The 26422-nt window shown below is 55.8% G+C and overlaps 1 protein-coding gene across 4 annotated transcripts in view; it reads left to right on the top strand.

The window, feature by feature from the left end:
- Positions 1 to 616: 616 nt before the first annotated feature.
- TTLL1 (TTL family tubulin polyglutamylase complex subunit L1) overlaps positions 617 to 26422 on the top strand; it is a 30448-nt gene continuing 4642 nt past the window's right edge. The window contains exons 1-12 of one of the 4 annotated variants that reach the window (XM_046013344.1): positions 617 to 748; positions 4410 to 4441; positions 7256 to 7329; positions 8481 to 8643; positions 9463 to 9579; positions 15108 to 15316; positions 15955 to 16135; positions 17059 to 17193; positions 17835 to 17943; positions 21394 to 21537; positions 23300 to 23386; positions 26005 to 26168. In XM_046013344.1, the coding sequence (XP_045869300.1) occupies positions 9467 to 9579; positions 15108 to 15316; positions 15955 to 16135; positions 17059 to 17193; positions 17835 to 17943; positions 21394 to 21537; positions 23300 to 23386; positions 26005 to 26168 (1142 nt within the window). In that variant the 5' untranslated portion in view covers positions 617 to 748; positions 4410 to 4441; positions 7256 to 7329; positions 8481 to 8643; positions 9463 to 9466. Of the gene's footprint in view, positions 749 to 910; positions 974 to 2165; positions 2186 to 4409; positions 4442 to 7255; positions 7330 to 8480; positions 8644 to 9462; positions 9580 to 15107; positions 15317 to 15954; positions 16136 to 17058; positions 17194 to 17834; positions 17944 to 21393; positions 21538 to 23299; positions 23387 to 26004; positions 26169 to 26422 lie in introns of those variants that run through there. The other 3 variants (XM_046013343.1, XM_046013346.1, XM_046013345.1) reach the window with 3 other exon arrangements.

Below are 26422 nucleotides of genomic sequence, written 5' to 3' on the forward strand. Positions count from 1 at the left end.
GGTTCAGAGAGGGAAGCGACCTGCCTAAAGCCACAGAGCCGTGATTTTGGAGCGAGGATGCAATCCAGGTCTGACCCCAGTTTTAAATGGCTCACGAGGCCGCGCTGCCTCTTCCTGACAGAGAGTTTACAAAATATAGTTTCAGAAACTGAATCAGCCCCATGCTCAGAGGGCACTGAGCATGCATGAGGGGACCTTTGGGTACTGACTTTACATTTACTGATTAGTACGACTTGGGCACAGGATGACACCTAAGGACACTCAACCCTGCGAGGTCGGCGCTACCTGCAGTCCCAACCTTGCAGACTGGGAAGATGAGCCGCAGAGGAGACCAAGGGCGCTCCAGACCCGGGGCCCAATTCCTCACATGGCTCTGCCTCCCACTGTCAGGCTCGACCTCGCGCCTCGACCTCTCTCGACCTCTTTTCTGGGTCCTGAAGGCTGCGAGCCTCCCGGCGATGCACCGTCTTCCCCTTCATAGGATGCGCGCCCGTCGCGTGGAGCCGGGGGCCTACAGGTGAGCCAGGAAAATGTGACCCCGGAAGCAGTCGCGGCGCCAGCGGCGGCGTCTTCGGTTGCCAGAGCGCCGCCCCGGAAGTACAGCGCGGCGCGCGGCGGGCAGGTCCGCGGGGCTGCGAGTGGCGTCCTCCTGCCCGCGCCGGAGTGGGGCTGGAGGCGGGGCCGGGGCACGGCGCGGAGCCGCCCAGCTGCGCGCTGCTCGGCGCTCCTCGGGGCTCTGCGCTCACAGGTGAGGCCCCGCCGCCGAGGCCGCCTGCCCGGACGAGGGTGTGGCCGGTCCTGGTGGACGAGTGCGCATGCGCGAGCGGGTCTGATTTCCCCCAGGTCTCCGCGGCCGCGGCCGTGTGGTTTGTTTAGGGGCTGCTTGCCGGACCCGCGTCCTCCCGGAAGCCTGCGCTGACCACTGTGCCCCTGCTTTTCCTCCGAGCTCCTGTGACTTTCCCTGTGCTGCCCGGTCGTTGTAATTGCATTCTGATTCATACTGGCTATCCCAGAATTTCATCGTTTAGGCTTTTTCCATTCATTTGCAGTCCGTATTGTTTCTCCTGGCTGCTTTTGCAGGGGGCGGGGGACCTGTGGCGACAGCGCTGGTTAGGAGATGGATTCGTGTCCCCCGCCCTGCTTGCCCTTCTGTGCGGGATTGGACCTGAGCATTTCCCCTCCCTGTTTGTCAGTCCAAGGGGGTGGGAGGTGGAGGTAGCCGAGCACCCCATAGAGTAGCCGGGGCGCTACAGGGAACTCGTTCTAGAAGTAAAAGCATCTCATTGTTGTAAGCAGGTTAGGGTTTGCAGAGAGGTTCTTTGTTCACGGAAATATTGCACTGAGCACATTTCAGGGCTGGTTTGTGGCAGTTACAAAAAGATTGGTCTTGCCCTGTGCCCAAGGCATTACAAGCCCTGCTAAGTGGTTGCTGTGGAACATGACACTGTCTCCCAGGGGCGTGCGGAGCTAGAACGGGGCCATCCAGCTGTTTCGAAGTCGTCGTTTACACTATTGATTATTTTCTTTAAAGATGATATTTTTTCCTTTTCCAGGAAGACTAGCTGGAAAGGAATCAAAACGCCCTAGAATCCTGACCTAGTCGGGACTTTGTTGAAAGTGATAGTGACCAAAGTGTTTGCGTAGTGGGTTTGGGGACAGAGGAGCCTCCCGTTTTTTATGGCTGGACCCAGAAAAGTGCATCCATTCTATGAATATAATTTCTTCCCTCTGCTTGCTGTTTCTCCTGAAAGGTTGGCCTGGCTTTTGTCAGGGAGTAGTCATAACTCCGGGAAATGAAAGGCCTTTTGACAAAGTTCTGTCCTCCTGGGGTTGGGGATACGGATATTCCCCGAGATGTTGCCTCACCCCGTGGAGATCTGCTAAACTCCAGATCTCCTAATTCAGGCCCCTGGAAAAAGTGTGAAAGTCTGGGGGTGTTTGTTTACCATTTTCTCCTGCCTGCGGGTCTGCCAGACTCTGGATGGCGGGGCTGTGCCTGAGCACTGCTTGGCTTGTTTGATTGCACGAGAGGAGGGAATTCACCTCTTTATTTTTGCTAATTCATCAAATATTGATTGAGCACCTGCTATTATTAGACGCTGTTCTGGATGCTGGGCGTTCAGTAGGCAATGATTGAGAACAACACTTCTGCTCTCCTGACGTGAGATATGTGTGTCAAAGACAGGTAATCACCAGGGAACCAAATACGGGAACTGGACCAGTTCTTCTCAAACTTGGGCAAGGGTGGGGATCTCACCTGAGAGCTTGCTCAGATACGGATTCCTGGGCCCGCTCCCAAGGAGTCCAAGTGTACACATCTGTGTAGGGGTTGGGGGAAGCGTAAGAATTTGTATTTCTTTCTTTCTTTTTTAAGATTTATTTATTTAGTTGAGAGAGACAGAGACAGCGAGAGAGAGCAGGGAGGAGAGGGAGAAGCAAGCTCCCTGCCAAGCTGGGAGCCCAATGTGGTATTCAGTTCCAGGATCCTGGGATCATGACCTGAGCTGAAGGCGGATGCTTCACCGACTGAGTCACCAGGCGCCAGGCGCCCAAGAACTTCTATTTCTTTTTTCTTTATTTCTTTTTAAAGATTGTATTTATTTATTTGACAGAGAGAGATCACAAGTAGGCAGGGAGGCAGGCAGAGAGGGAGGGGGAAGCAGGCTCCCCGCTGAGCAGAGAGCCTGATGCGGGGCTCCATCCCAGGACCCTGAGACCATGACCTGAGCCAAAGGCAGAGGCTTAACCCACTGAGCCACCCAGGTACCCAGAACTTGTATTTCTAACGAGCTCCAGGTGATGCTGGTGCGGTGGGTTTGTGGGCCATGCTTTGAGCTGGCACTGGACTAAACAGTTGTGTGCAGCCTGACGGCCACAGAGAAGTAAAGTGTGATGAGTGGGGGCATTGAGATTGGCGTTGTGAAAGTCACTCTGAAAAGTTGACCTTCGAGAAGGGGCCAGATGTGGGGGAGAGCAAAGCCTTGAGACAGGCTGCAGCTTGGTGGGTGTGAGGAGCTGAAAGGCGGCCCAGGGCTGCAGAGTGCTGATTGGGAGGGGTGCTGGAGACAAAGCTTGAGAGGTGATGGGGAGCCCAGATCACCTGGGATCCACCTTGTAGTTGGTTGTAGGTGATGGCTGTATTCTGGGGCTAATGGAAGTTCCTGGAGGCTTATGAGCAGGGTGACATTATTTGCTTTGTGCGTGTGAGAGGGTCACTCTGCTAGGCAGAGCATGGGTGCCGTGGGGTGATGGTGCTAAGGAAACCAGTGGAGCCTGCTGTGGTCGTCCAGGGTTATGGGGATGCTGGGGAGAGGCACAGACAGATCTGGAATCTTCTGGAGTCGAGCTGGCACCATTTGCTGCTGGCAGGATTAAGAGTCATCTCCCCCTCAGGACCACAGCTGAGCTTTGCTGGATTGTTAAGGCACCTTGCTGCCGGGGCTTCCAGCTTGTGAAATGACTCTCTTGCCTCCCTGGATAGGGACTGTCCACGAGCACCTCGTTCAGGGGACTCGCGTCTCCGGTCGTGGTCCCTGCACAGGGTGGCTGTCGGAGCCGAGCAGGTGGGTGAGAAGCTAGGCTTTCGAAGCTCAGACACCCAGGGCCGTCCCCGTGGAAACCTGTCCTCAAGCTTTTGAAGGTCCTGCCCACCAGCCCCGGCAGAGGGACCCATATCACTTTCTGAACATAGCTAACTGCCTGCCTCGAGAATGCCTTTCCCTGGCTGGCGAACCTCAGGTGGGGGAACAGCCCACTGGGGTTCGAGCACAGTGAGCACAAAGAGCACCACACACCTGACTCTGTTTCTCTGGGTTAGGTTTTATGATGCTCAGTTTAGGTTTTTAATTTTTTTTTTCAAATTTTTATTTAAATTCTAGTTAATATAGGGTGCAATAGCGGGTTCAGGAGTAGAATTCAGTGGTTCGTCAGTTACATACAACACCCGGTGCTGATCACAACAGGTGCCCTCCTCATCCTCGTCACTCATCCAGCCCATCCCCCACCCACCTCTGCAACCCTCTGTGTTCTCCGTAGTTAAGAGTCGCTTATGGTTTGTTTCCCTCTGTCTTTCTACCCGCTCCCATATGTTCTCCTGCTTTGTTTCTTAAATTCCACATATGCGTGAAATCATGTAGTTTGTCCTTCTTTGATTTTTGCTTAGCATAATACCCTCTAGTTCCATCCACGTTGTTGCAAATGGCAAGATTTCATTCTTTTTGATGGCTGAGTCATCATTCCGTTGCATATATATATATCACATCTTTATCCCTTCCTGTGGGGCTCAGTGTTGAAAGAAGTTGACCAGATGGCTTCACGTTCAGTTCACGTGAACCTCACTAGAGTCGTTACCTACCAAGTTCATTACATGGCCCTGCTAACCTCACTTCTTTTTTTTTCCCCTCTTTTAGGAGGAAGTAACAGGAGAACCGTCTGACATCTGGTATTTCTTTATTGATTTTTCTAAGGGAAGGGGCTTAGTATTTCTTAGGGTTGGGAAGGAGTCAGCCCTGGCTTCTGTGGCTCGCGGGTTCCTTTGTCTGTTCTGCAGGCCATTTCTGAGCCCCCTGACTGTGGCTGGCTGTGGCTGGGTGTTGGGGGACAGAGACCAGTCCACCCACCCCCCGCCCTGTGGGGTAAAGGGACAGTTGGCAGAGTGGGGAGGGGAGGCAGCGTGGCGTCCACAGGCTGCAGTCTGTGCTCTGCCTGCTACTCTCTTTTTTTTTTTAAGATTTTATTTATTTATTTGACAGACAGAGATCACAAGTAGGCAGAGAGTCAGGCAGAGAGAGAGGGGGAGGCAGGCTCCCCACCGAGCAGAGAGCCTGATGTGGGGCTCAATCCCAGGATCCCGGGACCAGGACCCAAGCCGAAGGCAGAGGCTTTAACCCACTGAGCCACCCAGGTAACCCTGCCTGCTACTCTTTGAGCCCTACTTTCTCCATGTGTAAACGGGGAGAATGAACACCTGCCTTCTAGCCCCATGTGAGCCCGAGGGAAGGAGGAAGTAGAGAAGAGCACGCACAGACCCTGTGCCGGGTGGATCCTGGCGCTTCATAGAAGTCGCGGCTGTTGTTTTGGGTGATAAAGTAAATGTCGAGTTACTTCTCTGTGAGGGCAGGGCTGACCTCCAGCACCTGGCCAGGAGCTCGGCAGACCCACTGTGTAAGTAGGGGCGGAAGTGGAGGAGCGTGCAGGGCTGAATCGGAGAGAGCGTCAGGAACCTTCAGGGAAAGCGGGTGCTCGTTTCAAATTCAGTGAACTGCGGCGTGCCACGAGCACACCCGCCCAACCGCCCAGTGATCTCAGCCATCCTGCCAAGGCCCTGGGGCTCTCATTCCCATTTTCTTCATGGGGGAAATGGAGGCCCCAAGAAAACTCGCGAGTCCCCATGGATGTGTGAGCGTGAGAGATAACCCGAGTGCCCGAGCCTCAGGTGCGGAGGAGCTGCTGTCCCTCCTTTGGCTCTGCTGAGGCTGCCTTGTCATCGGTTCCCAGTGGTGGTTATCGTGCTGGTTGGTGCATTTCTGGAAAGAGGTCCCGTGTCTCTTTAAAGGAGAGGTGGTCTTAGTTCATTTCTTTCTTTTTCTTCTTTTTTTTAACTCTAGATAAATGTTTTGTCCTTTTTTTTTAAAGATATATTTATTTATTTATTTGACAGAGTAAAAGAGATCACAAGCAGGCAGAGAGGCAGGCAGAGAGAGAGGAGGAAGCAGGCTCCCTGCTGAGCAGAGAGCCCAATGCGGGGCTCGATCCCAGGACCCTGAGATCATGACCTGAGCCGAAATCAGAGGCTTAACCCACAGAGCCACCCAGGCGCCCCAACTGTTTTGTCCTTTTGCACATCACTTTACCGTGCTGTCTCCCACATATATATTTAAAACTCTTTATAGGTGTAAATTTCCTTTTTCTTCTCGTGCCTGGAATGGCTATATCTCGGGGTCATTTCCTGGGCTGTACTTTGAAAGTGCCATGAAGTGAGTGGCTCGGTGAGGCCAGAAGTCTGGAATCAAGGCGCTGGCAGAGCCGTGCTCTCTCCGAAGAATCCGGGGAGGATTCCTGGTCTCTTCCAGTCTGTGATGGACCCAGACTTTTCTTGGGCTGTGACTGCACAGCTCTCATCTCTGCCTTCATGTTCATGGGACCATCTTCCCTGTGTGTCTGTGTGTCCCTGCGTCCAGATTTCCTTCTTTTTTTTTTCTTTTTAAATAATCTGTATGCCAAATGTAGGACTTGAACTCATAACCCTGAGATCAAGAGTCACATGCTCTTTTGACTAAGCCAGCCAGGTGCCCCTCAACATATCTTTTTTGGGGATACAGTTCCAACCCATAACATTTACAGGGAAGTAACTTTTTTTTTTTTCAAGATTTTATTTATTTATTTGAGAGACAGAGATCACAAGTAGGCAGGGAGACAGGCAGAAAGAGAGGGGAAAGCAGGCTCCCTGCTGAGCAGAGAGCCTGATGCGGAGCTCGATCCCAGGACCCCGAGATCATGACCTGAGCCGAAGGCAGAGGCTTTAACCCACTGAGCCACCCCGGCGCCCCAACAGGGAAGTAACTCTTGAAAACAGAGTCAGATTCAAAGGACTGACCCTTGGGGATGTGTCTGTTCCCTCACTTTCGTGAGGAGTAGGCGTTGTTTGCCCCGACATATGCCGGAGGGCTGGGTGCAAGGCCTGGGTGCTGGAGACAGTGGGGTCTGCCAAAAGCGCTGTGAATGTTGTTGCAAATGCTCACACCGAAGTCTAGAAAGAATCGGGGGGATGAGAAGGAAGCAGGCGGCGAAGAGAGTCTTCCCCCCACCTTACTGTCTTCTAGAAGGAAGGTAAACAATGACCAGAAAGGCAAGGTAGGAAGGTCTGTGTGCCAACGAAGACGGCAGGGGACTTACAGGGAAGGCTGGGTGGTTCGGTGGAGGGAAAAGGTGACGAGAATGGCTCCCTGGGGGAGGTGGCCTTTGACCTGCAGCTTTGGGATCAGCGGAGCTGGGTGAGGAGCCCTGGGTGGGAGCAGCAGGGAGGTGGGTGCTGGGCTCGAGCAGGGGGCGTGTGAAGTGGAGTCGCAGGGCGGCCCAGAAAGTCCCGCCGGAGTCAAGAAGTAAGAGAATCCGGAAAAAGGTATCACAAAAGAAAAGACCCTCGAGACAGCTCGTGGCATGTTCTTGTTCAGCAGAAGACACGGTTTTGCCATGTTCACAGACCGTCTCGGTCCTGGGCCGTGGACATTTTGCCTGAGTGCTCGTTTTGTTGTAGGTACGAACCCCAAGCAGCAGGCCCGGAAGCTGAAGCGAACTTGGCCGTGCCTGTGGGCTCCAGGAGTCCCTATGGTGGGTCCGGCCTGAGAGGCTGGTTTTCCTTAGCGTCCCGCGGAAGTGGTGGGTGGGGCGGCGAGAAAGCCTGACCTCCGAGGCTCCGTGTCCCGCTCTGTAAAGGGAGGGTGAGAATATGTGCTGCGTCTGCTTTACGGGGTTTGGGGATCACCCCCGGGAAGCGTTTTCCGACTGCTCAAGCACGGCCCCATCGATGCCCCCGCGGGGTCACCCCCAGGCGGGTTGTGGGTCAGCGCCTGCGCAGGGTGGCAGCCACTGAGATATGAGGGGCTGGGGGGGTGGTGGTTGCCTGCCTGGGGGGTGGTTCTCCCCACAATCCCGAGTCTGCGGTTGGACTCTAGGGGGCAGAGTTGGAGCAGGATTGGGCTGCTGGGCTGTGAGGGCTGAAGGTGGGGAGGGTAAACTCGCCAGGGCTTTGGACACTGGTTGGGGTTGGCCCCGGGAGGGGTGTGGGGTCACAGCGCGCGGGGATTCCGCTCCCGTGCGGCCTCTGCCAGCGTTTCTGTGTGGCCGCTGCTGACTTTCCACGATAACAGTCTCCTGTCATCACAGGGCGGCTTCTGGTTTTGCAGAGGGCGGTTCTGTGCATTTCTTACCTTGACCCCCGGGGGCCATGGGCATCCTCCTGATGAAGCCCATGTTCAGAGCGGGGTGGGGGGCAGCAGACTGTGTGAAAAGAGGTGGCACATCGGAATAGGGTCACCGTGGCCTCAAGTCAGGGCTCCATGGCTGCCTTCGGTCTGATTCTTTTAGGGGCTCTTAACCTTTGAGCCTCAGCGTCCAAATCCGTAAAGTGGGGATGACGGCAACGGTAACACCAGATCCCTCTTGAGTGCTTTCTACGTGCTGCGCGCTGTTCCACTGTTCACGCCTTTCATCCTCACTCTAGCCCTGTGAGACGGGTACATGCTCTTCATAGAGAGAAGGAAACAGAAGTTCAGAGAGGTTAAGTAACTTGCCCAGAGTCACACAGCTTGTGAGTTTCAGAACCGGCGCTCGAACTCAAGCCCCAGCTCTGCCACACTGCCACTGCTGGGCAGGGTGAGGCGGCAGTGGCTGGTTTTGTGGCCAGCTCCGCGGGATTGTCTTCCCTCTCCCTTGCCCGAGGCAAGGCACACCCAGGTCTCCTCTTTTCTAACTTTCTCCAGGTCACACAGTGGTGCTGACAAAGGCCTGGGGCCATTGTCAGTCAGTCTGAATGGGGTATCTGTCACATGCCAGGTGCAGGGCTAGACCCTGCGAAGAAGAAAGCCAGCTGCCTGTCCTCGCGCAGGGACAGGAGTGCAGGAGTCCCGAGTGGCCATGAACCAGGTCTGGAGCCAGGGAGGCTTTGTGGAGGGAGTGACTTTCACTTATGCTGGCCGATGAGTGGGCAGCAGCTTCGCCAGGCAGAGAGGGAGTGGGAGTGCCACAGGCACAGACACCCAGCACATGCCAAGGCCCTGAGGCAGAGTGTGGGCAGAGAAGTCCAGTGTGGCGAGAACAGAGCAGGTGAAGGCGAAGCAGGTGAGGGCTGAGGGTCTGCAGATCTTAAAAGCGCTGGGAAGCCACGGAGGCTAGTGAAAGGCAGCCATGTGGTCAGATAAACACTTGAAGGTTACCCGCGCTTACAGAGAGTGAGATGGAGCAGGGCAGGGGAGGAAGCAGGGGGGTAGCAGTGCTGGACGGGGTGGGAGGTGCTCCTGTTGGGACAGGCTCCTCCGGAAGCCAGCTCCAGGGCGGGAGGGCGGTCTCCCCCAGCCACCCTGCGAGGGCCACCTCCCGCCTCAGGTCTCACAGCCCAGGTGCTGCCTCTGGTGGCTCCTGTCGCCATGGTGACACCCATCAGGTGGTGACTCTCTCATTGCTCTCTTCCCCCTCCCCCCCCCAGCAGGCCAGGGTTTCTTAGTTTTGGCACCGTTGACATTTTGGCTTGGGTGACTTGCTGTGGGGGAGGGGGCATCCCATACGCCGTAGGGTGTCGGGCAGCATCAAGGCATCCGTGTCCCCAGCTGTGACAACAAAAGACATGGCCAGATGTCTCTGCCAGATGGCCAAGAACCACGGCCCGCGTCGGGGGAGCTTGGGGTGTGCGAGGGACAGTGTCTTGCTGTTGACATTTCCAGCCTCTAACACGTTGACCTCTCCCAGGATTATGGCAGGGAAAGTGAAATGGGTCACTGATATCGAGAAGTCCGTGCTGATAAATAACTTTGAAAAGAGAGGATGGATCCAAGTGACAGAAAATGAAGACTGGAACTTTTACTGGTAAGTAGAGAAAGCAGGATCTGAGTGTTTTTCCCAGGCCGCTTGTCGTCTGGTGAACGCTGGCGCGGGCTGCTCCCCAGGGGGCACCACCTGTCACACATCTTCCGCCCTGAGGCCCCCTAGGAGCACACGACGAGAACACCCTTGGCTCGTCCACGTCCCGGCGTGTCCCGCACTCCTGTGTGGCGGCCTGGCGTCGGACGTCCCGGGATGTTTCCGCACAAGCCAGCATGGCTAAGACGGCCGGGGTTTGGTGAGAAGCCGGAGTCCCCTCCGGTCGGCGTTCTCAGTCAGTGCCTTTGCCCAGTGCTGGAGGATCTGTGCCTCCCTTTGCGTCCTCTCACGGCAAACTGTGCCGGTGGGACTGGTTACCAACAGCTGAGAAGCGAGTGGCTCGAGAACAGGGAAGCAGGGTTCGGCACGGACTCCCTGGTGGTGTTCCACCCAGCGGCAAACACAAGGGTTGTCCTAGACTCCTGCTCCCGCCTGCCTCCCCCCTTCACCGGGTGAGGTCCTGTGTCCTCCCTTGTCCGGGGCTGGGCTGCTCCCTGCCTCGGGGCGGCCTCCGCCCTCGGGCAGGGTTGTGTGCCCAAACTGCCACCCGTGGTTGCCCCTGCCATCCCCAGCCCTCTTTAGCTCCTGCCCCATGAATCTTTGAGGAAGGGCGAGCTGGTGGGACTCTGGAGGCTTTTTCTTTCTTTCTTTTTTAAGATTTTATTTATTTGTTTGTCAGAGAGAGAGCGCAAGCAGGGGGAGCGGCAGGCAGAGGGAGAAGCAGGCTGTCCTCTGAGCAAGGAGCTGATGTGGGACTTGATCCCAGGACCCTGGGATCATGACCTGAGCCAGAGGCAGACGCTTAACCGACTGTTCCTCAGTCTCTTTCCAGCCGCTTCTTTCTCCCTCGTGTCCTAGTGCAGCAGCCGGCGTGTTTTCCCCTGTTGACCTACTAAGACGTTCTTGCTTCCACACCTGTGTAAAGGCTGTGCTTTCTGCCCCCTCAGCCCAGCCTTGAGAGGGGCGACACATCCGGCGGTCAGATGTCTGGACCCCGGAGATGGGTCATGCCTGGCTTCCCACCCTGGCTCTCCCACGGCTGTCTCTGTGGCCATTAGCAAAGGACTCGACCTCTCTTTGCAAATCCCGTTGTTTGAAATTTGAATGACTCAGTAAAGCACGGAGCATGGGCGGTGACGGGCGCCCCATAAGTGTGTGCTGTCGCTGTCCTTCCCGCACCAGCGCACGAGCTGCCTGCCCCGGAAGCCGCCGGTGCCTCTCCAGCCCCCCAGCCTGCTTTCCCTGGTGTCAGGAAGCAAATGTGGTTTCCCCGCCTCTGCACTCTTTACATGTGACCACGAGCCTCACGACCGTGAGGACCTTGTCTGGCTTACCCAGGCTCCCCAGGGCCCGGTGCTGGCCCGGGTGCAGAGTGCGCTGGCGTCCGGCTTCCATCTCCCGCAGTGATTAGAGGGATGACCTTTTCTTTTTCTTTCTTTCTTCCTTCCTTCCTTTCTTTCTTTCTTTCTTTCTTTCTTTCTTTCTTTCTTTAAAGATTTTATTTACTTATTTGACGGAGGTCACAAGTAGGCAGAGAGGCAGGCAGAGAGAGAGGAGGAAGCAGGCTCCCCGCCGAGCAGAGAGCCCGATCCCTGGACCCAGCGGGCTCGATCCCAGGACCTTGAGATCATGACCTGAGCCGAAGGCAGACTCTTACCGACCAGGCTACCCGGGCACCCCGGGATGACTCTTTGCCCCTATAGCAATTTAAGGTACCTGTTCTTTAAACCAAAACCCAATTTCCCTTGGCGAGCATGGAATGCCAGCAGAGAGAGCATTTGTAGAGAAATGCAGCGGCCGTGCGTGCTTTGGCGTCACGCTGATATTCTTCTCTGAGGCAGAAGGAAATAACACAGGCAGAGCCCTGCTTCCAGAGGAGCTCTGAAAGAAAGGCTGAGTAAGAGCATTTTGTAGGGCGCTTGGGTGGCTCAGTTGTTTAAGCGTCTGCCTTTGGCTCAGCTCATGATCTTGGGGTCCTGGGATCGAGGCCCTGGTTGGGCTAGCTGCTCAGTGGAGAGTCTGCTTCTCCCTCTGCCCCTATCCCCCACTTGTGCTCGCTCACACACACTCTCTCTCTCCCTCAAATAAATAAAATCTTGAAATGTCAGTAAAAAAAAGTGTTTTGAACTTACTGCTTTGTGTCCCATGGCTCTGTGCCATGGGCTTATTAGCCAGCCCTCAGTCCTTTTGGCTTCTCTGAGTGATTAATCAACGCTTGGGAGGGTGCAGAGTGCCTCCCTTCCCTTCTTCACACCACATGAGAAGCATTTGGGAGCTAGTCTTAGCGAGAGAGAAAAGAGTGGAACTGTGTCGCTTTGGATATTTGAACTCCTCAGAGCTCCTGTTTTAAGCACGAAGTGTCCCATTAAGTCCTAACAATTGGTTAGGGTAAAATATCAACATCAGCTAAATATTAAATGGTTATAGGGAAAGGTACCCACGTTAACCGGGTGGGTTATAGCGCAGCCATTAAAGCAAGTGACAGGGACGCCTGAGTGGCTCAGTGGGTTAAGCCTCTGTCTTCGGCTCAGGTCATGATCTCAGGGTCCTGGGATCAAGCCCCGCATCGGGCTCTCTGCTCGGCGGGGAGCCTGCTTCTCCCTCCCTCTCTGCCTGCCTGCCTCTCTATCTACTTGTAACCTCTATCTGTCAGATAAATAACATCTTTATTAAAAAAAAAGAAACGTTATAAAAGCATAAAACAACTGACAGTTCTAAAGCAGGAAAACTGTGTAACAGTAAATATGATGACGATGAGATCACGGCTTGCATACGGGCAGGAAGCAGGAGTCATGTGGACACGAAAGCGTGGCTATCCCGGAGTGCGCGCGTGAGCTGTCTGAGGGCCCAACTGATGGGTGTAACGAGACAGCACAAAACGGGCTCGGAACAACCGTTTGATAGCACGTATAGGTTTGGCTCGGTGCTACCTTTAGAGCTGATCGTGCCTGGGCTCCCCCGTGCATCTGTCCTCTGGGGGAGGTCAGCTGGGGCTTGTCTGCTCTTGGCTGCCCTGCCCGAGGAGCACAGCGGCTTCTCTCCACGCAGCTCTCCCATCCCCGCGGCCCGCGAGCGGGGGCTTGCTCTCCCACGGTGGCGAGGGGCCAGGAGGGAGGTTGGAAGCTCTGCAGGCCCTTCAGGGCTGGTCTCCAAGCGGCACACCATCCCTCTGCCACATGTTTGGCCAGAGCAAAGCCAAAGTGCGACGTGTCTGGGCCCAGGCCTTGAGAAACTGGCAGCTTCCACTTCCTTTATGGGAACTCTCGGCGGAGCCCCGAGCCGCCGCGGGAGAAGCCTGACTTCTGGGACCCTCTTGCTGGAGAAGCCGTGTAGAGGGCTTGTGTGGGGCGCTTGTAGCCATGCCCGCCAAGGTGCCAGGCAGGAACGAGGCCTTCTTGGACCCTCCAGGTCGGATCATACCCTGAACACCCCTGAGTATCCTCCAAGTGGCCCCAGTCAGGGCCATAGGGAGCAGAAGCACCCTCCACTGAGCCCCGCCCCGAGTCTTTTTTTTTTTTTTTAAGATTTTATTTATTTATTTGACAGAGAGACAGTGAGAGAGGGACTATAAGCAGGGGGAGGTGGGAGAGGGAGAAGCAGGCTTCCTGCTGAGCACAGAGCCCGATGTGGGGCTGGATTCCAGGACCCTGGGATCATGACCTGAGCCGAAGGCAGATGGTTAACGACTGAGCCACCCAGGTGCTCCTCTCCCGCCCCCCCTGGCCCAAGTCTTGAGCCCCAAAACCTCGAGATGGGATTTAGTGGATGTCGTCTTAAGTTGCTAACACGGGGCCATTTGCTTTGCAGTATTGGATACCCAGAATGTATCTTATCCATCACCGGACCTGAGGATGGTAGGGAAACAGCTCAGTACTTTGCAAACTGATAATGGGAAAGAAACAAACATTTTGTTCATATTTTCTGTATGAACTACGTTTTGAGTATCCAAACTGTTGATGAAGGGGAACTTCTCCTTGTAGAAATATTCCTGCTAACACACGAAGGAGAAACGACAGTGTGGAAACACACCCGTTTTGCCTTCCTTAATGACGTAAGGGTCTGGGCCTGCCCTGTCCGGGAGCCACTAACCACAGGGCTGATGAGCACTTAAATGTGGCCGGTCCAAATGCAGATGAGATGCCCCCAGATTGACCTGCAGCTCCCCAGTCTGCAGTCTGACTCCCGATTTACCGGCAGCATGTGGGAGGGGACCAGGAGGGAGGAGGGAGGGGACACGGGTGCAGCCATGCTGAGTAAGGAACGTGGGAGGACCCCTGGAGCGCCCCTGGAGGACCGGTGATCCCGGGTCTTCAACAAATCAGTAGCATAGGAAGAAAGGAGGGAGAAGACAGATAGAAAAGAGCCGTGGGAGAGAGAAGAGCCTGGCTCTTTGCACAAGCTGTAAATAAGATTCCTCAGACAACTAAGGAAGTGTGAGCACCAATTAATATTTGAGGATACCAGCAATGACTGGTTTTTTAGTTATGAGAACAGTACAAAGTAGGATATAGTATAATATAAAGAGTCCTTAGCGATGAGAGACGCTGACTGGAATATCTGCGGTGGGACGCTGTGTCTGGAAATGGCTCCCAAATAAGCCGGCGCTGTGGGGCGTGGGTGGGGTAGGATCAAAACAAGGCTGGCCTCCGGCCACAGCCGCCTTTGCCAGTAACGGCTCTGGCGCACTTTTCTCTGCTTTTGCACGTGGTCGAGCTCTTCCCTCCTAAAACATTTTAAAACTCCCATTATAACCATGATTGTAGAATCAGGAGAAATGCTTTGGGTGCTGTAGTTGGTGCCTGGGGCGGCTGGGGTGGATTGGGGCCAGGAGGCCGCAGACAGCCCGCCTCGCCCGTGGCCGTGGTTCCAGAGTGAGGGCCGGTCCTGTCCTTCCCGCTCCCTCCCTGCGTCTCTGTGGGGCAAGGAGGGTGGAGAGGGTGGCGGGGAGACTGGCTGTCTTAGAAGATTAGAAGGAATCCCTTTGTCTTTCACCTGTCCTCATTTCACTTGAGTTCTGGCCCATCAGAGGTCTCTGTATGAACACGAAGTACTGACCCAGGGCCCTCAAATCACCCTGTCATTCTGATTTAAAATGGTCCCTGTCCTTGACGTTGGATGAAAATATTGTGTAAATGATTTTCCTGATTTCAGAGTCTGGAGGAGGTCCTTTCATTGGGTGGTTGGTGTCCACACACAATCAATGGGACCTGGAACCGATAAGCATTTAGGAGCATCTTCTCTGCGCTGGGGAGTGAAACCATCCACAATGGAGACTCAGAACAGCCCCCATGGCCCCCCAACGGTTGCGGGCCCAGCCGGTCACTGGACACCACCCTGTGTGGCGCTGGGCCGAGCGTCTCCTGGCCCGCATGCCGGGGGTGGGGGGAACGGTCACCAGCTTTGACGAGCCCTGCCCCCATGTGGACCCGCTCTGAGCTTGTGCCCCACATGCCCCTTCTGTGCTTCCCTTATAGGATGAGTGTACAAACCATCCGGAACGTTTTTAGCGTCGAAACTGGCTATCGGCTCTCAGACGATCAAATAGTGAACCACTTTCCGAACCACTACGAGCTGACCCGGAAGGACCTGATGGTGAAGAATATTAAAAGATACAGGAAGGAGCTGGAGAAGGAAGGGAGCCCTCTAGCAGAAAAAGACGAAAATGGGAAATATCTCTATCTGGGTTTGTGTCTTTCTAAATGGCCCCATGTTTGACACCGGGTACCAGGATGGGGACATGCCCGTGCTGGCTGGGCTGGGCACCTCTTTCATTCCACATCTCCAGAATGGCAGGGCGGGGGTGCACGTTGGGATCTGCATTTCTGGGAGCGCCTTGGGAATGCGGTGCCCGTGCGGGAGCGCGCGACCTTGGCGCACAGGTGGCGGGAACCCCGTCCCGAGCAGCAAGCTGCATTTTGTAATGCAGGCTCATCGCCGCATCTGGTGGTTCCCAGGGAGAGGTGCGTCCCTGTTCTGGTCCGGTGGTAAAAACTGGACTGTCGGATTGTTTCAGAATCCCTTTACATACCCAGGAAAATTAGATAACCCTCTGACATCTCTCTGGGCCTCAGTTTCCTCATCTGGTAAATGGGAATGATAGCAGGACCTAGCCCACAGGGGGCTGTGGGGATTAAAGGTTTGCGAAGGGCTTAGCGCAGAGGTGATAAGGTTATCCTAAAGGGGCTTGTCCTTTTGATCCTGGTTGGGGGAGGGAGGCAGAGGGGGTGAAGCAGCCGCAGAAAAGGCAGGGGCCATGCGTCCCTGACCGTGGGCACGTTGGGCTGACTTACCCACTGCTGTCCCCTCTGTTTCCCCTTTCAGACTTTGTTCCAGTCACCTACATGCTGCCCGCCGACTACAACCTGTTCGTGGAGGAGTTCCGGAAGAGCCCCTCCAGCACCTGGATCATGAAGCCTTGCGGCAAAGCCCAGGGGAAGGGCATCTTTCTGATCAACAAGCTCTCGCAGATCAAAAAGTGGTCCCGGGACAGCAAGACGTCTTCGTGAGTGCAGGGCCCATCCATCCCCGGGGCTTCTGAGTTGGGAGTTCCGGGCCACCTGGCCAGTCTCGCCCCGGGGCCGGGGACCCTTGCTAGCTTCGGTAGGTGTATGGCATTTGCCACGTGGCAGGCACCACGGCAGGGTTCCGTGGCTGCCGTCGCGTGATTGATTGTAGGATCCCACCCGAGGCAAGCTGCAAAGGGAAGTGGTGTGTGAACCAGCATACAGTACCAGGAGCTGGGACCCTTATGGGCTGCTCTTTGTTCTGGAAGTTTCTGTGAGACCCGCTCAGTCCTGGTACTTCTGAGGCAGTGAAGCATCTGCTTACGATCTGGGCCCAGCATACGTGGCTCCAAATCCCTGTCTGCACTTACTGAGCATGTTTTGTCTCGGTAGATGCTTACATGCCTCATCCGGGTAGACGGCGGATGCCAACAGCACCACCCCCGTGGGGGCAAGATGGGGATGGAACAGGCGAACCGGTGTGAGGCACGCGGGAGGGTGTGCAGTCAGTGGGGGTGGCGCTAGGCTGTGTCAGGTCAGCTCTCTGCCCGGGGTTTGAGGGCTCCTTGGAGCTGAGGGTACCAGTTTTTTGTCTGGGCCTCACCCAGCCTCTCAGGGTCCTGACCTGCTCATCGATGCTGGATAGCGATCCTCTCACCTTCTCCTCGTGCAGAGAATTTAAGTCCGAGCGCACACTGCTGACCCCCTCGTGGGTCGGGTCCAGGGAGCACGTCCCTGGTGGGCACCAGGGGCCGCTGGCATTGTCCTCTGGGGGCAGGACACAGGCTCGGGGGCTCTTCCATGGATCCACCCGACCCCCGTTTTCTCCCCGACACACCAGCCTCTCGCTTAATGAGTGGCAGAGGCTTGTTACCAACCTTTGGTCTTTGCGTCTAACTTTGACCTTCTCTGACGCGTTCAGGTTCGTGACTCAGTCTACCAAGGAAGCCTACGTGATCTCCCTCTACATCAACAACCCGCTGCTCATTGGCGGGAGGAAGTTTGACCTCCGCTTGTATGTCCTGGTGTCCACCTACCGCCCGCTGCGCTGCTACATGTAAGGGCCGCCGGGGTTTTGCCTGGAGCTTTGACCGCCCAGAGTAGGCCACTCCTCAGAGACGGAAGGCAGCTCGGCGTTGGCCCAGCCCTGGCTTGGGGAGTGACTGCTAACGGTCCCAGGCTTTCTCTGTGGGGCGACGAACGCAGGAAATCGAGTGGCGGTCGTCACGCGCCTCTGAGGTTACCAGGAACCACTGAGCTGCACGCTCCGTCTAGGTGGAGGAGTTCTGTGGCGTGCGAATTGTATCTTAGTAGGACGGTTATTAAAAAGAACGATAGAAAATAAAAAAGGAGCTCTTTTTGATTAAAAAAGCTTAACCCCCCCCAAAAAATAACAAAAAATAAAAAAGCTTAAAACCAAAAACAGGGGCCCTTTGAAGGGAACAAAGTATTCTATATACATATATTTTTAAGATTTTATTTATTTGAGAGAGAGAAAAGTGCAGGAGCAGGGGAGGGGCAGAGGGAGAGGGAGAAGCAGGCTCCCCGCTGAGCAGGGAGCCCGACTCCAGGACCCCGAGAGCATGACCCGGGCTGAAGGCGACGCTTCACCGACTGAGCCACCCAGGCACCCCCAAAACCTTGTATTTTCTTTATGCTTCTCCTCAGAGTGTTGACGTAGTCTCCCTTCCCACGTAGGTATAAGCTCGGATTCTGCCGCTTCTGCACCGTGAAGTACACGCCGAGCACCAGCGAGCTGGACAACATGTTCGTTCATCTCACCAACGTCGCCATTCAGAAGCACGGGGTAGGCGCGTCCCTCTCTCCAGCTGGAGGAAACGGGCCCAGTGTGTGGGTTTCTTTGTATTTTTCTGAGAGGGCAGGCGGCTGCAGGAGTGGAATTCCAGACGCTCTGGCACAGCCTCAGGTCGGGGGCTCACGGAGAAAGAAAGGCCTGGGGTCAAGCCCTGCCTTTCTGGTCCCGTGACCTGGGACAAGCTGAGTCTCTGAGCCTAGCGTGGGTTTCTCATTTGTAAAAGGAGGTGATCTCCCTCCCTCGTGGAGTGGTGGGAGGGGGCAGCTGGCTCGCTGAGCACCTGTCTCGGTTGGTCCCGTGCTAAGTGCCCGGGCTACACCCGATGGGCAGAAACTCGCTTGGTCCCTCCTCAGGGAGCCTAGGCCTGTCAGGGGGAGATAGGTGTCGAGGACTGCGTAATCATGAACCGAGATGTGTGCTCTGAGGCCAGAGAATGCGCGTCTGGAAGAGCTTGGGATGAAGCGGTCCCTCGTCCAGGGGGCTGGAGAGGCTCTCTGTACAGCCGTGGAGTGGTATCCGAGCAGAGAGCCTCCATGTGAGCGGGGCTGGCCCAGGCCAGGAAAGGGCGTTCGGGCAGAGGGGACAGCGTGGGCCGGGTCCGGTGGCAGGTCAGGGTGGCTGGAACCCCCAGAGCAAGGGTTGCGGAGTGAGGGGTACCTGGTGAGGTCAGCGAGGGCTGGGACGCAGGACGCAGGTTCTGTGTGGGCTTTGGGCCTTTACTCGAGTCCTAACAAAAATGGTCGGAAGGTCTCATTTCCTTATGAGAAATTCTGTTTGGATCTTGCTTGATTGGAAGCCTTGTACCTAGGTCCTTTTTTAAATGTGATTTGAGTGGAAAGAGGGTAAGTGTTGATAGAAAACAAGCTTTTTTGGAGAAATTACTGGAAGGTTTGGTCAGACCAGTCTGGGCTCCATCCCCTGTCCATCCCTTACCCTCTGTGTGACTTGGGCAAGTCACCCCGGCCTCCCTGGGGTGCCTCATCTGCCAGCGGGACCCCCTGGTATTACCTTGCTGGTCACCATCTACTGAGGGCCTCGTCGGTCCTCTGGGTGAAGCGGACCCTGATTCGCCGCCCAGCAGGTCCCCCTGAGAGCAGACTGGAGAGCACCAGGGTCACACGTTCAAGGTTAGAGGAGCACGGATGGCTTGACCAGACCTTATTCGTAAGAATTAGGAAGATGAGTCTCGTGAACTCGGCACAGAACTGGTCAGCCATTTGGAGAAAGCTGAGCAGTGACATCAGGCCCTTCGTCGCCAAGTAGCACATTGGTGTGGTCTGGGTGTGGGCTGGGACACGACAGCGCCGACCTGAGTCCACTCGGTGTGCCCGAGCGCGTTGGCCGGCTTAGCCGCCGGGGTGGGGGAGTGCGGGCGCTGGGGAGGCGCAGTGACATTGGGAAGGCCCCATTCGATGGGCCTTCTCAGGACACCAGTCAGCCGAGTCACTTCACCAATAAGAAACAGAAGCCATTTTTTTTTTTTTAATCCACGGAAGGAGAGAGCAGAGGGCAGGCCTGTTAGCGTAGCATCTCAGCAATGTGCCAGGGGTTCTATTTGTAAATGCTTCGCTGCCGAATGTGAGATAGTGCTGACTTTGAGAAACCGGAGTTTCATTCCCGTGTAGCAGCCTCGTGTGGCTCTCATTTAGACTTTGCGTGAAGGGCAGATGTGGTTCCAGACACCGAAATGCTCAAGCTGTCCGTCCAGTGCACCCACCAGCGTCCCGGGATGCAGAGCACAGCCCAGCGCCTGGGTCAGAGACCGCAAAGGGGCATATCCGCCCTCAGAAGTTCAAGGGACAGCAGGGGAGGCAGATGGCAAAGGACCGATGACAAGGGAGGCCTCGGGGCTGTGGTGGGGGTGCAGTGTGTGGGTGGGAGCCCACCGGAAGGCAGATGGATCCAGCAGGCAGAGAAGGGGATGGAAAGAGGAGGTGTGCGTCCAGACGTAGGCAGTTTGCAGATTAATTAGGTATTCTGAAATAAATCTGATGAAATAATGTTCCTGATGTCCATAATGCAGGAGACGTTTCCTGCTTTTTATATCTACGCGTGTTTTTTTTTTTTTTTAAGATTTTATTTACTTGACAGAGAGATCACAAGTAGGCAGAGAGGCAGGCAGAGAGAGAGGAGGAAGCAGGCTCCCTGCGGAGCAGAGAGCCCGATGCGGGGCTCGATCCCAGGACCCTGAGATCATGATCTGAGCCAAAGGCAGAGGCTTAAACCACTGAGCCACCCAGGCGCCCCTCTACGCGTGTTTTGTCGTAGATACTTTATACCTCTAGAACATTTAAATTTGTATTTATTTATTTATTTTTGTGAGAGAGAGTGCACGAGTGGAGGGCGACGGAGAGGGAGAAGCGGTCTCCCCGCTGAGCAGGGAGCCCAATGCAGGACTCGATCCCGGGATCCCAGGATCATGACCCGAGCCGAAGACAGGCACTTCACTGACCGAGCCCCCCAGGTGCCCCTTGTCCTCACTTCTCATCTTTCTACTTAGGGAAACGAAACCTGGTCTCATAACCTCCTGATGTACTTCAGGGTTTTCTAGCTTTTTGTCTCCAAAAGAGAGCCTTGGGTAGAGAGTCAGTGTTTAGAGTCAGAGGCGTGGAAGGAGCAGTGGATGAGGGTGAGAAAGCCGGGCTCGGTGCCAGCTGCCTCACGGCCTGGGTGGACGCTTGGGGCGGTCACATAAGCCCTCTGAGCCTGACGCTCTTACCCACGGACGGGACATCATGAGGAGTCACGTGGGTGGTGCCCTTGGACCACAGTGCCCGGTGCTGGCGCGCGGCTTCTCTAGAAGCAGACTCGCAGGCAGAGATGAGTGCCCAGGGGGTCTGCTGGGGCAGCATTGGCGGGGGGAGTCCAGACAGGGCGGAGGGAGGGTCGAGCTGGGATGCGGCTGCTGGGGGATGCCTGGAGCCGGATCATCCTGCACAGCCACCCACGATGGATCAGGGACTAAGGGGCCCTGCACTGGGCTGCTCCCATTAGCCACGGGCGGCTCCCAGAGAGGGTTTCTGCCAGAAGAGTGTCTGGGCTTGAACTTGGGGTCTGGGCGGCACTCTGCGGCATGCTCCACAGGCGTGGGTTACTAATCGTGAGTGTTAACCACTAGAGGTGAGTAGTTTCAAACATACCCAGGGCGCCTGGCCGGCTCGGTTGTCTGGGCAACTACCTTCAGCTTGGGTCATGATTCTGGAGTCCCGGGACTGTGTCCCGCTTTGGGCTCCCTGCTTGGCAGGGAGTCTGCTTCTCCCTCTGACCCACCCCCTTCTCGTGCTCTCTCTCATAAATAAATAAAATCTTTAAAAATAAATAAAAATTAAAAAATAAAGCATCCCCGTATAGTGGGTCCCGGCACATGTTCTAGGGGGGCGAGCAGGTGCTGCATTCCTCAGGATGCATGGCCTGGGACGCTGTGCCCTTTCCCGTCCCCAGGAAGACTACAACCACATCCACGGGGGCAAGTGGACCGTGAGCAACCTGCGGCTGTATCTGGAGAGCACCCGCGGCAAGGAGGTGACCAGCAAGCTGTTCGACGAGATCCACTGGATCATCGTGCAGTCGCTGAAGGCCGTGGCGGTGGGTGCCGGGCCGTGGCGGTGGGTGCTGGGCCGTGGCAATGGGTGGCAAGCTGGGGGGCACTGGGCAGTGTCTGTGAGCGGAGAGCCACCAGGTGCCAGCAGCGGGGGATGCTTGTTTTCTTGCCACAAGTACTTGTCTTTATGGGCTCACCTGCCTCATGTCCACGTGTCTGCCGGAGGCCGAGGCGGCTTCGGGCCCAGCTTCCAACGAGGTGCTGCGTGGGGCACGCCAGGGGCTCCCGGCAGCTCCCCTGGGCCCGTGGATGCAGGAGGCATACTTTGGCGTGAGCGGACGGTCAGGGATGGCCTCGTGGTGGCCTCCCCGTGTTTAGGCCTCCGGCTCTGTGACGTCGTGGGCGTCCGGACACCGCCTCTCTGTTTGGTGCCTCAAGTCTGCTATTTATTGGCTGGTTTGTGGTTTTTGTTTGTGTCTGGTTTTACTGTTCAAAGCAGACGGGCATGTTTTTGAGGGAAAGGGAAAGGAGTCAACCCCGGGCCACCGGCACGTGGGCCGCTGTGTTCAGAGCTTCACGTGTGGCTCCCAGATGCCTGGCACCCGTGACCCATAGCGAAACAGAGGCTTGGCCCTGGAGCACGGACGTGCAGGGACAGGCATTGGGGCCCAGGCCTGCCAAGGGGCTCCTGACAGACTGGCCCACGGCTGTGGGACCTGAGGGCACTCGGTCTGGCCCGGGGACTAGGCAGCAGGTCCTGTGCGGAGTGGATGCCCTCCTCAGAGCCTTGGAGGCCTTCTCTGTGGAACTGGGAGATGGTGGGGTCGGGGGTTGGAGAGTTAGCAGCTTCCTGTCCCGCAGAGGCTGCTGGGACAGTGATGTGGGCAGTGGCCGGGGGGGTCGCACCCTAAGCTCTCCGGGGAGATGCAGTTCCACTGACTCCCCTGAAAAATCAGCCTCCGATTCTCCACTGCCCCCCACCCTCCGCCTGGTTTTCCCCCAGTGGGTCAGGCTGGACTGGCCTGTCTCCCCTCAGGAGTTTCAGTTCTAAGTCCAGTGTTCAAAATAGAGCCCACACACCCACTAAGGTTTAAAAAAGGCCTCGCTGTCGTGTCTGTGTGCTGCTCTCACTGTGGGGTGCACGAGGGTCCCCAGGGCACATGAGTCGTGGCTGCTTGCTGGGCCTTCCCACAGGTTTTGATCCAGGCAGGCGGGGCCGGGCCTGGGAATCTGCGCTGTGAGCAGGGTTTCTGACGTACCCGGAGACCAGTTTATGAGGTGGAATTGAACATTAAAAAGAAAATCCAAAATTCAGCAGTAAATGCATTGACTCTTGTCACGGAGAACAGAGGTTCATGACCGGGCACCCCGCATCCTTAAGGGCCGGAGAAGGGCCTGGCAGCCTGGTGGACAGTGTCTGTGTGTTTGTGAGAGGCTGAACAGGCTGAACTCTGTGTGCCGGCTGTGGAGCCGGACTTGTGTCTGCTCCTGGGACAGTCCTGTGTGGACAGAGACGCCGCTGCTCAGATCAGGCCTCAGATGAGTGAGGCCCGGAGACCCCTGTGATTGCTTTGAGATGTCCCCTCTCGGCTGAGTGCAGTTTCCATGTCTGAGCCAAGGAGGGGGAGGAACTGGCAGGAGGGAGGGTAGCCCTGGGGGTGGAGGAGGGCGCGCTGGCCTTGGCAGTGAGACTCCCGCACGCAGCACCGCCAGGAGGTCACACCGCCCCACCGCCTGTGGCCTCCCTGGTGGTGGTGTCAGCCAGGCCCCCTGGGGCCACCACGCAAGCGGCTTTCTCTCTTGCAGCCGGTGATGAACAATGACAAACACTGCTTCGAGTGCTACGGGTACGACATCATCATCGACGACAAGCTGAAGCCCTGGTTGATTGAGGTAACCTCGCGGCTGCAGGCCCAGCGGCTGCCTCTGCCCGCCTCACCCTGGAGCCCCTGGGCAGGCCCTGGGCAGATGCGGCGGAGGAGGTGGAACGGACGGTGGAACGGGCCGGTGGGCAGGCGCCACAAGCTTGCAGGTGGACAGGGAGCCACTCCCCATCTCTTGGCGCTGAGCCCGGATCACTCAGCGGAGCTCACCGCTGTGGTGCTCCCGGTGCTTCCGGACATGTCGTGCCCTGGGGGCCCTGTCCTGTCCTCTTGGGGACAGTGTTGCTATTCAGGAAAGGAGCTCCCAGACCCGGAAGCCTGTGGGAGGCGGTAGCCTACCAGCCGGAGATAAGGGATGTTATCTTCGCTCTGCTGAGGCATACTTTGGGAGTGGATCCCTCTGCAGGTTTCAGGGAGTGGACGGGCTGTGGCTGGCCTCGGGGCACGCACCGTTTCCCTGGTGACAGGCCTGGGCGATGCTTGCCTCAGCCATTGTGGGCGCTGGCGGACATGCCTGAGGCCCAGAGCCTGCCTTGCTGGGGTTGCCCTGCTTTGCTCTGTGGCCAGCGAGAGGGGCTTGGGGCTCAGGGGACACACGCCATGAGAACGAGGGCGGTCTGTTCCATTGGTTTGTCTCCTTGTGTGTGCCTCTGAGTCCCCGCCAAGGTAGATGGCTCAAGTCCTTTAGCTCAGTCCCATTTTGAGCCAGGAAAGTTGAGTCTCAAAAGGAGGTCGTAGTGAGTGGTCCCTTGTAGGGAAGTGCAGTGGGAGCCCTTACAGGAAGCTGCTGGGAGAGCCGCCTTATCAGAGAGCAAACTGTTCCAGAACAGTGTTTTCCAGGTTACTTGTTATCTGCCAAAACTCGGGGGGGGGGGGGGCATGCATGGAGATCAACGTAGAGATAGAGAGGGATTTGCAGGTGCACATATGAGATATTTCTGTGTTCTCTTTTTCCATTTGCAAAGTCCACTGTGCAACCCATTGTGCTACGGAGCGTTTTTTTCCCATTAAAAAAAAAGTGACTTGGGCGCCTGGGTGGCTCAGTGGGTTAAGCCGCTGCCTTCGGCTCAGGTCATGATCTCAGGGTCCTTGGATCGAGTCCCGCATCGGGCTCTCTGCTCAGCAGGGAGCCTGCTTCCCTCTCTCTCTCTCTGCCTGCCTCTCTATCTACTTATGATCTCTCCCTGTCAAATAAATATATAAAATATTAAAAAAAAAAAAGTGACTTGAGTGGAAGTCAAGCTTCCCTTGCTTGACGAGCTAGATCTGAATTGTGAATGATGCTCTAACGTAATAACAGACCTTAATTTTAGCATATTTATAATAATCTTGGCGTTCTGGTATGGGAGCATAGTAATTCCAAGGGCGCCTGAGGTTCGTACAGTCCCTTTCACTGTTGGCCGTTAGCCGCTTGGCTATCAGCGCAGAGACCGAGTCTGGCTGTTCGGGAGAAGCCTGAGCCACTCGAAGACTTGCTGCCCCCCGTCCCGCGGCCCGAGGGAACAGCTAACCAAGAGCGTTACAGCTGTGCCTAAAGTAAGAGTAAGTAGGTGGTAACTGAGGTCCTGTGGGTCTCTCCATACAGTAAGTGCATTTTAACCTGTGAGCGTTTGACATTGCTTAGCAACTCAGGGACCTTATGAGACTAACTTTCTGTCTCTCAGATGGGTTCCTAATTTGGCAGAATATTGCTTTGTTGGTGACTTAAATACTCCCTTCGCCAAAAAGGGGCCCCCTGGGACACCTGGGTGGCTCAGTCGGTAGGTAGAGCATCAGATTCTTGATCTCGGGGTCTTGAGTTTGAGCCCCATGTTGGGCACAGAGATTACTCAAAGTGGAGGCATTACTTTTTACTCCAACCCCAAGATGCTGCTTGGGCATGCTGATCTGGTTCACTGATTCCAGCAAAGCTCGGCGGCAGGGGGTGGGGGGGCTTTCAGTACTTGGGACAGCGCCCATCACACAGGTAGACATGGAAGTTGCATTTCGGATCTACAGTCACTTAGCATTTGTTTTAAAGATTCTGTTTATTTGACAGAGAGTGAGATGGTAAGAGAGCACAAGCAGGGGGAGCTGGAGAGGGAGAAGCAGGCTCCTCACCGAGCAGGAACCCCGATGCGGGGCTCAATCCCAGGACACTGGGATCATGACCTGAGCCGAAGGCAGACACTTAATGACTGAGCCACCCAGGCGCCCCATCATTTTTTCTAAAGATTTTAGAATCCAGTTTCTCCCAAACAGCGAGACTGTCTCTGTGCTGTTAGCAGAGCAGCTAACGTCCAACAGGGAAAGGGACCACGGTCTGAGCCAAAGGTAGACTATGCCTGACTACCTGAGCGCCCCCCCGCCCGCCGGCCCGCCGTCACTTAACATTTCTATTTGTGCGATAAGTGATTTGCAAATCATAATCCCAGCCTGTTTTCAATATTACTTACATTTCATCCAAGAGCTAATGAAAGCAGATCCAAAAATGCTTCCTAGATGAACATTAGATATTAGATACGAACAGTATGACATGACCGCTTGACCCAAAGTGTGTGGTAGCTGGCGTCTTCCTCAGCGGCGCACGTGTTCACGCCGCAGGAGTCCGCGATCCCAGTGAAGAACGCGGTTCCTTTCCTCTCGCAGGTGAACGCATCCCCGTCTCTCACCTCCAGCACTGCCAACGACCGAATCCTGAAGTATAACCTGATCAACGACACCCTCAATATTGCGGTCCCGAACGGCGAGATTCCAGACTGTAAATGGAACAAGTCACCCCCAAAGGAAGTCCTCGGCAATTATGAAATTCTGTAAGTCTGTGTGCGGACTGGGCAGCTGTCCTCGTGCGTTTCGGGTTGAGGGGCGCCACGGCCCAACGTGGATTTTCTACACGTGTGTGGACTTGCCTTGGGCCAAGTGTTTCATTTATTATCAGTGTTACGGGATAGGTCGTGTTGTAGCAGAAAAACGTGTCTTAAACTAGGGCTTTGTCTGGGTCTTTTGCTTGATCAATATTGATGAAGCGTTTGCCACCTGCTGGGCACCTCGTGAGCCGCTCGGGCAG

The sequence above is a fragment of the Meles meles genome, chromosome 7 (assembly GCF_922984935.1).
Source record: "Meles meles chromosome 7, mMelMel3.1 paternal haplotype, whole genome shotgun sequence".
Lineage (NCBI taxonomy): Eukaryota > Metazoa > Chordata > Mammalia > Carnivora > Mustelidae > Meles > Meles meles.